Source organism: Cyprinus carpio, chromosome A7 (assembly GCF_018340385.1).
Source record: "Cyprinus carpio isolate SPL01 chromosome A7, ASM1834038v1, whole genome shotgun sequence".
Taxonomy (NCBI): domain Eukaryota; kingdom Metazoa; phylum Chordata; class Actinopteri; order Cypriniformes; family Cyprinidae; genus Cyprinus; species Cyprinus carpio.
The window spans coordinates 10434148-10450690 of record NC_056578.1 but is presented as its reverse complement, the minus strand read 5'-3'; the positions used below and the strand labels follow the sequence as shown (position 1 = coordinate 10450690).

General features: G+C 34.8%; 1 protein-coding gene across 2 annotated transcripts in view; it reads right to left on the bottom strand.

Moving 5' to 3' along the window:
• Positions 1-1360: 1360 nt before the first annotated feature.
• LOC109085353 (protein arginine N-methyltransferase 3) overlaps positions 1361-16543 on the bottom strand; it is a 45851-nt gene continuing 30668 nt past the window's right edge. For both annotated transcript variants that reach the window (XM_042759568.1, XM_042759567.1), the window contains exons 14-16: positions 10081-10131; positions 8274-8361; positions 1361-1797 (exon numbers count right to left, since the gene is read on the bottom strand). In XM_042759568.1, coding sequence (XP_042615502.1) covers positions 1688-1797; positions 8274-8361; positions 10081-10131 — 249 coding nt within the window. In that variant the 3' untranslated portion in view covers positions 1361-1687. The remainder of the gene's footprint in view (positions 1798-8273; positions 8362-10080; positions 10132-16543) is intronic.

The following is a 16543-nucleotide window of genomic DNA, read 5'->3' as shown; positions in this document are numbered from 1 at the left end:
TGTAACCATTGAGCATCCAAGCATCATACCCCGGAGCAGCATGATTTTTTTTAACAGAGAAGCACTGAATTGAACATAGCATCTTTATGAAATAATAATTATTATAAGTAAGAATAATGACTTGAACACACATTAGTCTATATAGACCAAAAACAGATCATGTATACATTTAAGTCGGTTCCCACTTGAATGTACTGAGCTGTTAAAGACTATGTAATAACATCTTCTGATTAAAGTTAATATAAAGTGACCAACCAGTTAATCAAGAAATGTAATAACGTCGGCAAGTTGTTATTCAGTCTTCCGCTCGCTCAGTTCCTCAGTCTTGATATCACTCTATGCATGCACGCTGCTGCAGTGACCATCATAAATCTGCGGCCGCCTGTGATAAGCCTCTATACGGGTGCATTAGCTCTTCGCTCTGGGTTTAATTGCTTTGTCAACAGAGAATAATTGTAATTGATTTCTGCTTCTCTTTCCGTGTCACCTTTATTTGTTCTCTTTAAAGCACGCTGAAGGGAAACACTGTACGCTTTAAGTTAGAAAGAACCAACAGTAAAAACATGTAGGCTAGCCTAGTCTTTCAATGACCTACGAGTTTAACACTTACCTAACGAATAATTCAATTTATCAAGCTATTCATCTCAGTTTCAAATTAGGAACTGTCTTGTGTTTAATAATTTTTTTGTATTCGGGTATTTTCCGAAATTGTTTGCTTTGCCATAAAGATGACAGTGCACATATTGGGTCTGATAAGGAATGAATTACGTCAAAACAAAGCAGTTCTCTCTACTTTCTTTCACCCTATAATTAATTGCTTAAGATAAGATTATGCATCAGCCGATGGTCATTTGTCTTGTTAGTATTTGTTGTTAAAAGAACATAAAACGTGCCCTTAAGATAGGAATATTAAAGTGCCTTAAACAAAAAGTCTCAAGAATGATTACCAGTTTCGCTCCTATGGACATTTTTTTATATATATAACACAATAGTCTAGTATTTAAAAAAACTGGTTTCATATTAGCATGATGGATTTAAAAAAAAAAAAAAAACTGGGACACTGCACACCTACTCGCTGCAGCGTGAACGCGCATTTAAAGGGGCAAGACCTTAAGTGTGGATATTGGAAAATTCTACACATGGAAGTGAGATGGTACTTAGTGCCTTATACTAAATCATACTTGAGGCAAAATTGTTTGTGACTTCTCTTAAATAGCATTTTTTATCGCAGACCCCAAATATAGCTCACTCCAACAAAGTCATGCCAAACATTTCCATTAGCAGATAGGCAGTGGATTTGTTAAGGCCTATATTATGAATTTTTAGTGTTACTTTCATGGTAAACATAAAACCATTCTTATAAATTTTAATGGAAGCTTTTACTTTATTCACGTAGTCATTCTTCAAACAAATGGGAAATGAGATTTCTTCCAGGGCATAATATATGAACATTAAGAAGTTTAAAACAAAGTCTGACATTCATTAGTAGCTCAAGTTGTTGACTCAGTGTATGGTCCTGTTAATTGTCACAGAGAGAACAACTTGTGTAAAAAACATTGACAGCATCAGCTGTATGTGCAATCCACAAATGAATGCCGTTTGGTAGAAAAACTTTTTTATATGATGTTTCAGTAATTAAATACTGGATTGCTCCCAGTATCCATTTCCCCCCAGTAAAACAACTTCTTCACTGGAGGCTGTAGGTTTGCTTCCTGCCAGCGACGTCAAGTGTGATCAGCAGCGCTCTGGGGTCCTTTCTGTTCTTATGCACTGTGATTTGACCTGGAAGTTCCTCTCCTGCACAAGGAAAAATAGAGAGTGAAAAACAGAATTCGACACAAATCAATCTTCATGGTGACATGCCTTCACACCAGCTTGAAAAAAGATATTTGAGCTTTCCTGGCATGCGTTTACATACAAGAGTCAATATTCACTTTTTATTACCATACAGCTCAGCCAGAACTGACACTTTTCTGTCAAAACTCAGAGCTGTGTAATAACAAAAATAGAAAAGGCCTACCGCCTCTCACTGAACAAAACTGAAACCAGCTGAGAAGAGAAAGATGCGATTAAAAAGCTGAGAGCGAATCAGGGGAGGATGACATGCCGCTTGGCTCCAGATGGCAGAGAAAGCTGCTGCTTGCTACAGTGCGACTACAGTAGGAATACAGGCGGCACATTTGATCGGGAAGGCCTGAAGACAATGACGATGATTACTCCAGATAATCACTTTGATTAACTTCACGTTTCACTGCCAGATGTAAATGAATATTTACCCATTTGGCAAACAAGCCCTACGCCCCCCGCCATTTCTTTTTTTGCTGCAGGTTGCATGAGATAAAAATATGCTGACTGCAGCATTTTGACATGAGGAGATGGGGATAATTCAGATGTGACCATCACAGCGCACTGCAGCTGTCACATTGGTTTTCTTCTACCTTTTACTGTCAAATGATCCCCTTAAAAGATCATTAAAAATGCATTCTTTCACAATTCACTTTTCCTTCCCCCAAAAAAGTTATTTTTGGATGCAAGTACAAGACTGTTGACAGAACTAGAACTAGAAGGCAGAACTAGAACTGGACAATTTCTAATGATTCCCAACCCTACATGCTTATAATACACAGAACGGGCGTTTAGAAAGTGCTTGGCAAACAAGTCATGCACTACTATGTCAGGAATAGAAATCATCAAAATGTTTGTTCAATAGCGCAAAAAAAAAAGAATAAATAAAAAGCTGAAGCCTGATTATTATTATTTTTTTTTTTTGGTAAAACAATTGATCTAGCAAGAAATCCTTTAATTAAAATCAGCTGTGCAGTGAAAGACTTGACAGATCACATATTGCCTACCAAAAGTAAAAGCACACACAGTAGGTTTTCTCTTGACTAGTATGAGCACAAATGATAGAAAGATCTATTAAACTTCAGCGCCCTGCAGAAAATGGCTATGTGCATCACACAAAACTTTCCTAGTAACTGCCAATGGGCTTTGATGCACAGAGGTCTGTAGAGTGAACCAAGACACACAGAGAGTGAAATTACTTGACCCTACAATTCCAGGTTAAATCTCAGAGTAAAGCAGTTTGGGATGTAGTTACTGCAAGATTTTATTCTGACAGTAGAGGCGAGAAAAAGATTGGCGATCTATGAGAAAGAAGCTGTTGGTGCACGTTAATTAAATGAAGGAGACAAGGCTGCTTCTAGAGCCGTCATACATCACACTGCCATTTGCATTAAACATGCCAATGCAACCAAGGGTGACGGAGGCTGAAACGAGAAATGGATGAGACAACGTAAAACATCTTGATGAATTCCTTGAAGAAACATGACTGCTAATCAACAAGCTGGTGTGCAAATGTACATAACAAGCATCATAGTCTAGGCAAACAATTATTTAAAGGAATAATTCAACCAAATATGAAACTTTGCTGAACATTTACTCACCCTCAGGCCATCCAAGACATGAGTTTGTTTCTTCATCTGAACAGATTTCGAGAAATTTAGCATCACTTGCTCACCAATGGATCCTTTGCAGTGAATGGGAGCCGTCAGAGAACCCAAACAGCTGATTAAGACATCACAATAATCCACAAACAATCCACATGACTCCAGTTCATCAGTTAACATCTTGTGAAGCAAAAAGCTGCATGTTTGTAATAACATTTTTCTTTTAAACTTTAACAATTAATAATCCTCTATCGATAATATTGCTATCTACAGTGATAAAGCCATCTCATCTGATTCAGGAGAAAAATATGAAAAGACTAGGCACTGTTTACAAGCAAACATCCCAAAACAGTTATTATGCATTATGGACTATTATGTATTATTGTATAGAAGCGAAAGTTAAACATTTAAAAATTAAATGGCCTTAATGATTTATTAATATTTTATTTATTACAAACATGCAGCTTTTCACATGACATAAACTGATGGACTGGAGTCGTGTGGATTACTTGTGGATCACTGAGATGTTTTTATCAGCTGTTTGGACTCTCATTCTGACGGCACCCATTCACTGCAGAGGAACCATTGGTGAACAAGTGATGAAATGATACATTTCTGATACATGGCCTGCTGGTGAGTATATTTTCAGTAAATATTCATTATTTGGGTGAAGTATTCCTTTAATTTAAAGGGAAAGTTCACTTGAAAATGAAACTTCTTTATTGTTTGCTCATTTTAATGTCTCTGAACACCTGTATGACTTAATTTCTTATATGCAACACAAATTTTGTAGAACTGTTTGTATAATTTGTTTAATGATTTAATTGCATGGTTAGAAAAAGTTGTACAGATTTGGAATGGATTTGGAGTTAAATGATGACAGAATTTTCATTTTTGGCTGAACTATCCACTTAAAGACCATTTAGATTATTTTTGCAGCATGGACTTATAATTATATATAAATGTATCTAATGTCCAATCATAGCAATTTTCAGAAACCCTTCCCAAACACTCCATCACAAGATACAAAAGCTGCTTTATAAAACTTCTCTCTCGCTCTACAGTGCATAACCTCATAAATCTGTGGCCCCTGTAAAGGAGATACATAAAACAGGCCTTCAGAATCACCAGCTCACCACGGTGCCCCCGTCTATCAAATAATCGCACCTCCCCCTTAAGGAACCTTGTTCTGACACCTCAAGGACCTTTTCACACTGCAGACGGACTGCACTTCCTGTGACTTTAAAGCACTACAAAAAGCATTGCATGGTTGATTCAATAAGCAGCCTCGTTCTTAAAGTCTATTACCAATATATCGGCTGTAGAATACCTTATTTGGAGAGCAGACGTGATGTGCAATGCACTTTCTACCCTCAAAATGTCCCAAGACCATTTAACACAGGGTGACCTCTTTTATATACGAGCTCAAATGTTGGTTACGCATGACAAATGAAGCTTTTCAAGGAAACATTCTCTTCTTTTCCTTTTACTGATCGGCAAAACCAACTAAATCATGACAAATGAAGGCTGCTTTAATTGATGCGACAGCATCTGAAGGCGTTTCTGAGGGCGTTTTGCATTTGCATTGAATAGTCTACCTCCCCTCTCATCACACTTCTGAAAAGTAATTACAAAACTAACACAAACAAGAGAAGAAGCTAACAGGAAAGCATTTTTCTTCTAACAATATTTTTTTTTATTTATGCAAATGACAGCTTGCCAAACACAAGAAACATTACTGTTACTGTTTAGAAAAGAAATCCAATTTAAATTCACAAGTTACAAATCATGTATAAGTAAAGTGAGAATAATGTAAAATGTAATTCTTAATTTCCTATTTTTGTAGGATACATTACAGGAAAGTATGGTGCTTATCTTTTTATTTTAATCATTAAAACTAAATCATAACATATTAAGTGCCAAATCAAGTTAAAACGAATTTTTAGATGCGAGTTTCGTGTCTTGCGTCATCTGTGAATGACTCCTCACTCATCCTGTGCTTCCAGCTCACAGTAAATGCGGTTTTGGCAGTCCATGATTAAATGCATTCATTTTTTTTTTTTTTTTTTTTTTTTTTTTTTTTAATATAATAACTGTAATAAATCAATAAGATAAACTAAAATCACTACTTTAACCCATAAATGCAACTGAAAAATGAGTATAGACTGAACAAAGGCACTTTCTAATTTTTATTTCTATTTTTATGGAAAACCAATATACTGTAATTTTTTTCAGTATTCTTTGATGAATACATTCTATCGACTAATGTCCTTGCTGAATAAAACTATTAACCCCAAACATCTGAAAAGTAATTTACCATGGTACTGAATAATGACAAAATAGCATTTTATAATCAAATGCAATTCAAATGTTAAAAAAATTTGTACATGGTATTCCAAATTATACTACAGTATTATCATGGTACATGCCCAAAAACACATAAAATACTTGTTTCAAACATGCTTCTCTTATACCAATTTTTCCCATTTCTTTTCATTCACACACATATATGGTCTTGACAAAAGCAAAGCAAACAGAAGACGAAAACGCTAAACCCATATGGTGCTAATCCAGAGGCAATAGGTCACTCGTAGAGCTAGGCTAGTGTGCATGTGAGTAAAATATAAACTACAAATAACCTATTCAAGGTTAGTCCCTATAAATCTCCAGTGTGAGGGATGCTGTTTATAGATTAGGATTTTTTCTGGAGCTACTGCAAAATGGTCAAATATGCCAAACAATATAATCACACGACTGTGCCTTCTGATTATAATCTGACACTTGTATCAGCAATGCACAAGTAGTGTTAGCGGACCTTCAAGTGGACGGCACTCTTATCATTGAACGGCTTCAGCAGGGACTGTCCATGGTAATGCCCGTGGACAGCTACAGTTAGGACACAGTCATTTATAATAGTGTGCTGTATCAGAGAAACTGGCTAAAGCACCTTCATCCATCTGCGCATCAGATGACATTTCTCCGATTCCCATTATGATAAGACACACTTCATCTGTTAGCACGGCCGGGACACTGTCTCGCCATCTACAGACATACAGAGCCTTGATCTAAGTGTAGATGATCTGCGTTGCTCTTATACCTAAACATGAGGCACTATCATTTTTAATAACTTTCAGGTTCTGATTCACTTCCCTCTCATTGTTTATTTGGTTTTCCTCCCATTATTTGCTTCTTTTAAACAATAGAGGATTGATATTCATGCAATTCTGCAATAGCCAGTTATAAATAAATAATATGAAGATAAACCAATATTAAAATAAAATGACACAGAAATGTACATATAAATGAATCTGTTTCTGGCTGAGATCAATGATGCTGTTTTATGGTGTTTTCAGACTTGAGTCCTCTTTAGAAGAACCAAACCTCTTCATATGGACAAAAAAGCACTACTACAATTATTACATTTGTATTATATTTGTACAATTAATATAATTGTAGCACCACTGAAATTATATTAATATTATTATTAATAAGTGAATTAACTAATATAAACAAGAAAAATGAATAAAGGCTAATATATACATATAATAAAAGCATAAACCTTTTAAAATTTATGTTTATCATATATCATATTTACAAATATATCATAATACAAAATCTAATATAAATATGAAACATTTTTTTACATTGTATACAAAATATGTAATGAATTAAACAAATAAATATTTAATTAAAAGTTTTTAATTATACACACACACATACACATATATAATGTATTTTTTGTATTATTTTGCTTATTTACATGATTCAACTTAGACAGTTTTTAATTAATTAAAAACTGAAAAAATACTTTTTACAGTTTAATTTTTAAATATTTAAGCTTCAGTGGCAACTAATTGTTATCTAACAAAAAAACATCTCTTATCTGTTTGTACTCTTAAATGCTTTTTAAGCATATCTAAAAATGTGTTAAATGGTAAAAAAAAAAAAAATGGCTCACAAGAAATAATTTTTAGAAATAATCCTTTGGGCTATAACCTTATATCATAACTGATGTACACAAAATTTTTCTCCATTGTACTATTCCTTACTACTGTACTCACTGTATACACCCCCTCCTTTTTCTATCTACTGCTTCTGTCATTCAGATTATTCATACTTTATTACCCATTCACATTTATTATCAACTGTACAGTATATAAGTAAATAACCGCTACAAATGCACTTCTGGATAGACGCTAACTGTATTTCATTGCCTTGTACTGTACTGTAACATGTGCAATGACAATAAAGTTGAATAATCAATTGATTATTGGTTTTATTTGATAATACCATATAATCAGATTGCACACAACCTCAACTGGTGATGAATGTAAAATAAAACCCAAAAAGACGACTATTTTTGTTGTGCGGATCATGACTTTATATACTGTGTTAGAACAACATAAAACATATGGATCACAAAAACAATGCCCCTAAATAAATCTGTCTACAGACTTGATGTGTTTTCTCAAAATCCTGTAGGAATGATTCTCAAGACACAATATATATCATCATATATATTTATCAACAGAAAGAACAAACTGCATGGTTTATGTGGATGGGCTCTAGAACTGCTCCATCATGTGTCTATCTCTCAATGACTGACGGATAACCTGTGTCACCGTCTAAGAATCAACTGTCAGGGTAAAGAAAGATAAGATACACCTCCCTGTGACACATCTTTTTTGTGTTTTAAAGAAAGGTAATGGCTGCATATGTACTTGTCAGATCTCATCACAGTTTAAAGACAGACACAAGTACATGCAAACACTAGTGTGGAGAAAGTTAAAACAAGTAGCAAGCATGTGTGAACAGGGTACAAACCGGTTTTGACGGGGATGGGGCTTTCTAGTAAGAACACCGTCTGTTTCCAGTGAGTCTTAGTGCAGCCTGGAGCAGTGGAGAACATGACCTAAAATTAAAACATAGCTGCATTAAAAACCTGTTTATGTTCAGATAAACAGGAAAATGCTCTTGCCCTGCTTGACTTATTTTGAAAAAAGTGAATGATTAGAAACAATAGTCATTGATTCTGTAAATAAGTGGAAAACTTCCTGACTAAAGAGGATTAATGCAAATAAATATTTACAAATAATATTTGGGTAGTTCTTTTTTACATTACAAAAATATTTACACATAAAAATCAAATGAGCTGTTTCATTCCACATAAGGAGCGTGACTGCCAAGATGAGATCACATGACCAAATAATACTCACTTCATCTCAGTAAGCCCCTAATTATCGGAAACTTTTGGTTGCAGAATAAATCAATTACTGGTGATAAACTTGTCTGCCCTACTAACTAAATATGCTTGCTTTTGTGTGATGTTGAATCTATATGGAAGCTTATTTCTGCCATGGAATAAAAAACAAAAAAGGTAATTGTGACTTTTTCCTCACAATCTAGATTTATTCCACTCGCAATTGCAAGATACATAAACTCAAAATTGTGGGATATTAAGTAAAAATTGGGAGATATAAACTCCCAGTTCTGAGGAAAAAAGTCAGAATTGTGAGTTAAAAAGTAACAATTACCTTTTTAACTTTTTTTATTCTGTGGCAGAAACAAATGAAACAGAATTGCGAAACACTGAGTTAGAATTCTATGAAAAAAAAAAATCTAAATTGTGAGATGCAAACTCAGAATTCTGAAAAAAGTCAGTATAGTGAAATATAAATTCACAACTGATAGAAAAAAAATGTCAGAATTGCAAGATTATAAAAAAAAAAACAGAATTGCAAGATTTAGTCAGAATTCTGAGAAAAACATCTGCATGCGAGATGTAACTTCGCAGGTAGTCTAACTTGAGATACAAACATGCAATTGTGAGAAAAAAGTCAGAATTGTGAGATATAAACTCACAAGTGTGAGTAAAAAGTCAAAATTGTGAGATATAAACTCACAACTGTGAGGAAAAAGTCGGAATTGTGAGATAAAAAGTCACAATTACCTTTTTTTATTTTGGAATAACAAAAATAAGCTTCCATGCATCCAGGCCAATAGGTGGCAGTATAAAGTTCAATTAAAAAAAATTGTGCAAATTATTTAATTACAAATTCATTACAGGGTGACAATAGAGACTGAATTTAGGGAAACTAGAGAGTAGTGGAAAAACATACTGTGACCTTAACTATAATCTTTATGGCATGACGATAACAAAATGATCTGTGATTACCACTGACGGTAAACAAGAATTAAGATGACAGAGACAGAAAATGGGCCAAAATAAAATGCAAAATTAACTTTCCCAGGTCAATAAACAAACCAATTGCTCCTTTAAACCAAATCAGGCCAAAGCAAACATATCTGATGCGGTTATCCACCAGATCATTAGCACAAACTCAGATGCTGTGCTCAAACATCAAAAACAGGACAAAAGACACAAGACCCCTCCACATCCACCTGCTTAAATTCCCATTATCAGAACCCAGTGCACGATTGCTCTCCCAGTGGCTGATGGGTTTAGCTTATTTCATTGCCTGTTCCAGTTGGCCACTGGAGGAAGGCAAATGCTTATTTCAGCATTTAGGTTTGAGAGGCTGACGATTGCATTGCGATTGCCTCGGGCCCAAAAGACGGCAAGGCGTGACTGCAATTGCTCGCTGTTAAACAGCACAGCACTATTGCTTACCTTGTTTCCGCAGCTCTTGTCGAAGAAAATGTCAAAATAGCCCACGATGGCCTGGAATGAAATATGAGAGAGAGGTTAGAACATGACATTCTGGTAAACGCTCACACGTGTTCAGCCAGCAGGAAGTTATTAGCAAAACAGGGTAAAAACAGACATGTTGACAAGTGATTAAAAAAAAAAAGCACAGTGTTGTGGAAGCGCTTCATATAAAAAAGATAATAATTTTATTAAATAGTCTAGTGATGAATAATAATCCTTTTTTGTTTGTTTTCTATGTTAATACACACAAAGTATAAAATACCCAATATTATGGAAATTAAAACTACCCTTTTTTGTCCCAACCTGCCCCCAATGACAGTAGAGCAACTCTATCAATCTCAGGAGCATACTTGTAGTGGCAATGATGCAGAACTAATAGCTTTTAATCCTGACGCAGCTGACAACGCGAGGGTCTGCTCGCTCACACAAAGAGTGCAATCAAGAAGAGAAAGAGAGAGAGAGAATACACTGATAAAGAGAAAACAGGGCATAAAGAGAGAGGTAAGCAAGACAACAATAGGAAAAAAAAAAAGAAAAAGAAAGGGGGTGACTAAATTTTAAGTAAGATGTTTACTGGAGTTTCTCTTTTCTTTAACCAAATTGGGAGTATTTTTAGCTTTCACTCTTCTGAAATAAATAAATAAATGAAACAAAATAAAATTAAATAAATCAGCCATTTACTGGACACCTTACAAATTAAATATTGTTTACAAAGCATCCTTGTGCATTAAATAAAAATGAAACAAAATAAATAATATAAAATAAAAAGCGCCAAACAAAATACCTTAAAATAACTTATGAAACCATACATTATTTTAAAGTTGCTTCATTAAGTTAAACTATAAATTAACTTTTGGTCCAATTCACTATTTATGACAGTTGAGATCTAGAGATGTTATTTATTTTACATTACATTACATTACATAAAATAAAATCTGCCCACAACTTACAAATTTACATAATACCTTAAAATAACTTGTGAAATCATACATCATTTTTAAAGCTGCTTTATTAAGTTAAATTATAAATTAATTTTCTGTCCCAGGCTGCTTTAGTAAATAAATGTAGACAGTCTTTGAATCAGCATTGCATTATACAAATCTAACACAATCCAAGCAAATCACATTTTATTGGAAATGACAGTTGAGATCAAGAGACGTCACTGAAGATGTGACAGAAATAAAAAAAGTCAGGTCAGTGTAATTACAGATTGTAATGAACGTTACCAGACATTATGTGGAGCAATAATTACCAAACCCGGGCTAATTGCTTATTGGATTCGTTAGGAAGAGTGGATTTGCGAGTCATTTGGCACGCCAGAGATGAACTTTGTTGTCACTGATGACAACAGCTCATAAATATGATAGATTGGAGACAAACATTTCATAACTTTCTCTTTTGATGACTCACGTTGTTTCCAAGTACAATATTTCCCATATGCAACTGTTCACAATTACAAATAGCAAAACACATCAATTCACTTGAAATGAGTAATTTATATTTATAAAGTATTTATTTAGTCATGAAAGGTGTGAATTGAGGAGGATATCCCTGAATGAATGGCTGAGCTGTGTCACTGCACACACCTTCTCACAGATGGATACACACACACAAACACACACAGAGAGAAAACAGAGCGCAGTCACCCTGTGAACTCCCAGGGGACACTGCAGTGATAATGTGAGCCATTCTGCCTGAAGTATCCCAGGGACCTTGTGGGGAGATATATAGCTCTGGATTAATGCCTGTGTCTCTCTCTCCCTCCCCTATAAACCGAAGCAGAGCACCTAACTATTAATCCTCCTCTTCTTCTGTTAAAATAGCTTTAAGAGGACAAAGCCACAGCAACATAATCAAGGGTTTAGCACCACATCCACAAACAACTTCTCTTCGGTGTGATTCCTTCATAATGGGCTTTGTTTACAATAGGCAATTTTACAAAACAGTATTAAAAATAGAAACGCAAAACAGTGGAAGTTAACATGATTTATTATATATATATATATATGTATATATATATATATATATATATATATATGTGTGTGTGTGTGTGTGTGTGTGTGTGTGTGTGTGTGTGTGTGTGTGTGTGTGTGTGTGTACAGTATATTTTCTAAATAGTTCATAAATACAGTAAATGTAATATTTATATATACAGTTTATATATACAGTATGTTTTAAAAGCCGTTTTTCCTTTTAAATAATTAAATACAAATTATCAATTTAAGGATTATAATGAATTATATTACTATATGGTTATATTTTAATATAACCAATATATGTGTTAATTCACTACTGCTGTATTGCAACATTTTATTTTCAACTATAATCTTCCCATAATTTTATATAATTAATCATAATTGTTATAAAACAGCAGGTGATGTATCATTTTTGCCTTGTAGTTTCCATAAATCTAAGTCAGTTATTTAAAACAAAAATTTCTGCATGTCCAAACGTTTTACTTTAAACGGGTTCATCCTTTTTGTCAGCGAAAATTTCCCAAAAATCTCAACAGAAACATGGACCCGACAAAAGAGGATGCGCACTGAAAACACGGGGGTCAGAGCCAAGTAACTCCCTGCCAGAAATAAAACACCCTGTTAACGTACCAGGACGGAGTGAAAGAGCAGACACAAAAGCCTGAGTTCCGTGAGGGAAAGGGGGACAAATGGAGGAAACAGAGGCTTTTTATTCTCATCAAAGTGTTCAGCCTTCACACCCGGGAAATGTCCGAGATAAGTGATGCACGCAAGCTGTTACCCGGCCCAGGAGGCGGCGCACGAGTCTACCTGGAGAACAGGTCGGGGGAAAATTAATAATTATCATCATCGCTAACACCAATGGGGAGCAATTCATCATCAAGCCCTTTCCAGCGCTATCATGTCGGAGCAGAGCGTGGTGCAGCCAGATACAATTATGCGGCGAACTGCGGAGGAGGGAGAGCTAATGCGCTTTTGATGGGGTTTATTCACGCGTGCGAGGCGTCACACTCGACCACCTCGAGCTCTCCACAAACCCCCCCACCCCCCACCTCCACCCAGCATCTCCCCTTATTCTATACACATCACACACCAATGCCAACGAAACTCCCGTTCCTGTTATTCTGCTTTTCCCTCGGAGTTTGACGTTCCGCCGCACTGGAAGCAAATACACAGGGTTTAATTAGAGGGGAAGGACATTACTGCAGGAGCACTCACAGTCACCAGAGTGAACTGGAGTACAGAGTGAGGCAGAAATGCTGAAGAAAAGTGGTAGCCTATCATTAGTTAAAACAGAACAAATATAGCCTTTCTTGATTCTCTTCTAGGAGACATCTTAAAGGTAACTAAAAAATAAATTTATGCTATTTCAGGTAATTTGTACAAATAAGTGACAAAGATTGAGCCTGCCATTATATTCAACAGTGTTAATGAACAATGGAAGAACCACTGGTTGGTGCTATATGATCTACATTTACAATTTCTGATCTAAAAATGTATAATAAAAACATTTTACCTAAAATAGATAGTCCAGACAATAAAATGTACTGTAAAATCCAGGACTGGATTTGCCATATGGGCATTTGGGCAAATGCAATTCCTTCCTCCAGCCTGGTAAAATCAACAATGATGTGACATCAAGAAAAGCTTGGGTTTGTACACTACTGACAACACAGCTCTAGTTTGACTCTGCTGGGACTAGCATTATTAAAACAGCCTCACATTAGTGTAATTATTAGTCTCCCCTTACACAGAAAAACATTCATTCATTTAACAGAATAATTGAGTGAGCAGTTGGGGATTTGGTGCCTTGTTCAAGGGTCTCACCTCAGTCATGGTATTGAGGGGGAAAGAGAAGCTGCTTATTCACTCCCCCCACCGACAAATTCCTGCCGCACTTGAGACTCGAACCCGCAACCTTCAGGTTACAAGTCCTACTCCCTAACCATAAGGCCATGACTGCCCCCTATGAGCACATTACAATGCAAAACATGTGTCACTTGGTATGGCAATGACACGGTTAACTTGATTTTACAGCCACGTTTTCCAAAACATATCAGCGTCTTTCTCCCAAAATCTTTGTTTCTCACAAATCTCTCAATAATATTTTAAGCACTCCTGTACATACTGATCTGTTAAAACAAGTTGGCTTGGATGATTTATCATGCCAATAGACAAATACATTAAGAACTGCTTGTACTCAAAACTTTACGTCCCTGCTGATAAATTACCATGCATATACAGTAACCTCTTTTTGATTACTTTAGGGCATTTTTTATTATAAGAAAGTAAAAAATAGGCTTGATTAGATTCAGAGCTTAATAGTTACTCTAAAATTAAAAAATTGCAAAATTATGATTACTACTGCTTTACGACAACTACTGGAGGTCAAGAACTAAATAAAAAGAGTAGCTTGTATGTACAAAGGATGTGTAATTTGCATAAAATGAACATCTACTGTACCACACTGATCATCTATACTGAAACTCCACTGACTTGATTTCACCCAATGAGTCTCAGCAGCTCCCCAGTCCAGGGATTTGTTTATATAGAGCTTTGCTACTGTCAACATTGCCTCAGAATTCATTCACTGGAAATGTCGAGTCAGTCTCTGAAGCCATCAGAAATTTAGGATTAGCACAATTCAGGATGTCACTGCACTTTTTAACAGAAATGATATACATGATGCACACAATGAATTATAACAGATGGATACTGGAAGGGGATGAGTAATAGAGTGAGTTTGTTAATAACTAACATTTTATTGTGCAACCACTTACACTATTGTTTAAATGTTTTTCCGAGTTTCTTTTGCTCACCAAGGCTGCATTTATTTGATCAAAAATACACAAAAATCCGTAATAATGTGAAATATTATTGGAATTTAAAATAACTGATTTATACTCTAATATATTTTAAAATGTAATTTATTCCTGATTTGGCAAAGCTGTATTTTCAGCAGCCATTACTTCAGTCTTCAGTGTCACATGATCCTTCAGAAATCATTCTAATATGCTGATTTGGTGCTCAAGAAACTTTTATCCATATTAAAATCAGTTGTGCTGCTTATGTTTTTGTGGAAACTGTGATGCTTCTTGAATAGAAAGTTCAAAAGTACATCAAAAGAGAATTAATCTGAAATTTAAATATTGTTTTACACTGTAAAGTTGCACCATTTAAACATCCTATCATAACTTCCAATTAAAGTTAAGCACATTTTTAAAAGTACTTAGGACTTGCTAATTACTTCTAGTACTTAGAGTCCTTATAACTAACTTCTACCCGTTGCTTTGTCTGCACTGACATTTTACAAATAAGGAGAAAACAAGCATTATCCCTCTTTATTTTTCCCCCACACACTGTATGATCATTATCAGTATTGTTCTTGTCACAGCTTGATGTAACAGTGTCCTTAGGGCAAATCACCACTGACGCAAACATTACGCAAAACCATCTTCAGATGTGCTTAAACTGCAATGCACTAGACGTGCCATGAACATTTTATACCTAATATACAAACTCTAGGTCCTCAATGTTAGCTGCGTTTTTTAACATATTTTCTAAAGCATTATAGAAAAAACTCTAAAGAATGTTCATGCTGCTGTGCTTCCTACAACAAAGGTGTTTCAAGATTTAACAAATCCAAAAAGCACCACAGAAACAGTCCAAATGACCTTTTTAAAGGCAAAAGCCATTGGTTCTGGCATCTGTCAAATGACTGCATTGCACCAGCTCGATAAAGTTGAATCGACAATTGTATTCTACAGTGAAGATGAATTTCAGTGACTACTGACACAACGCTATTGTGTGGTTTCAAAGGATTTGGAATATATACCACCAGTTCAAAAGTTTGGGTTTGGTACATTTTGTTATGTTTTTAAAATAATTCTCTTATGCTCACCAAGTCTGCATTTATTCGATCAAAAATACAGTAAAAACTGTTATTGTGAAATATTAAACAGTTATTGTGAAATATAATTCTATTACAATTTGCATTATATTAATTACATATGTATTATAATTTTAAAAATAACTGTTTTCTATTTTAATATGTTTTAAAATGTATTCATGTGAAGCAAAGCTGAATTTTCAGCATCATTACTCCAGTCTTCAATGTCACAATGATCCTTTGCTATTTAACAACATTTCTTATTATTAGGAATGTTGAGCTGCTTAATCTTTTTGTGGAAAATGATATTTTTTTTCAGGATTCTTTAATGAATAGAAAGTTCAAAGGAACAGCATTTATTTATTTTGTCTTTACTGTCACTTTTGATCAGTTTAACACGAGCTTACTGTACATCATTTGTGCATAAGTTTTGTCACATGACCGTATTCTAAAAGATCCTATCATATACAGCTGCTTGAGATAACAATTAAATGTAAATTTTAATTTTTAATAATTTCTCTCAAAGCAAACTTAAAAAGGAAAAAAAGGAACTAAAGTA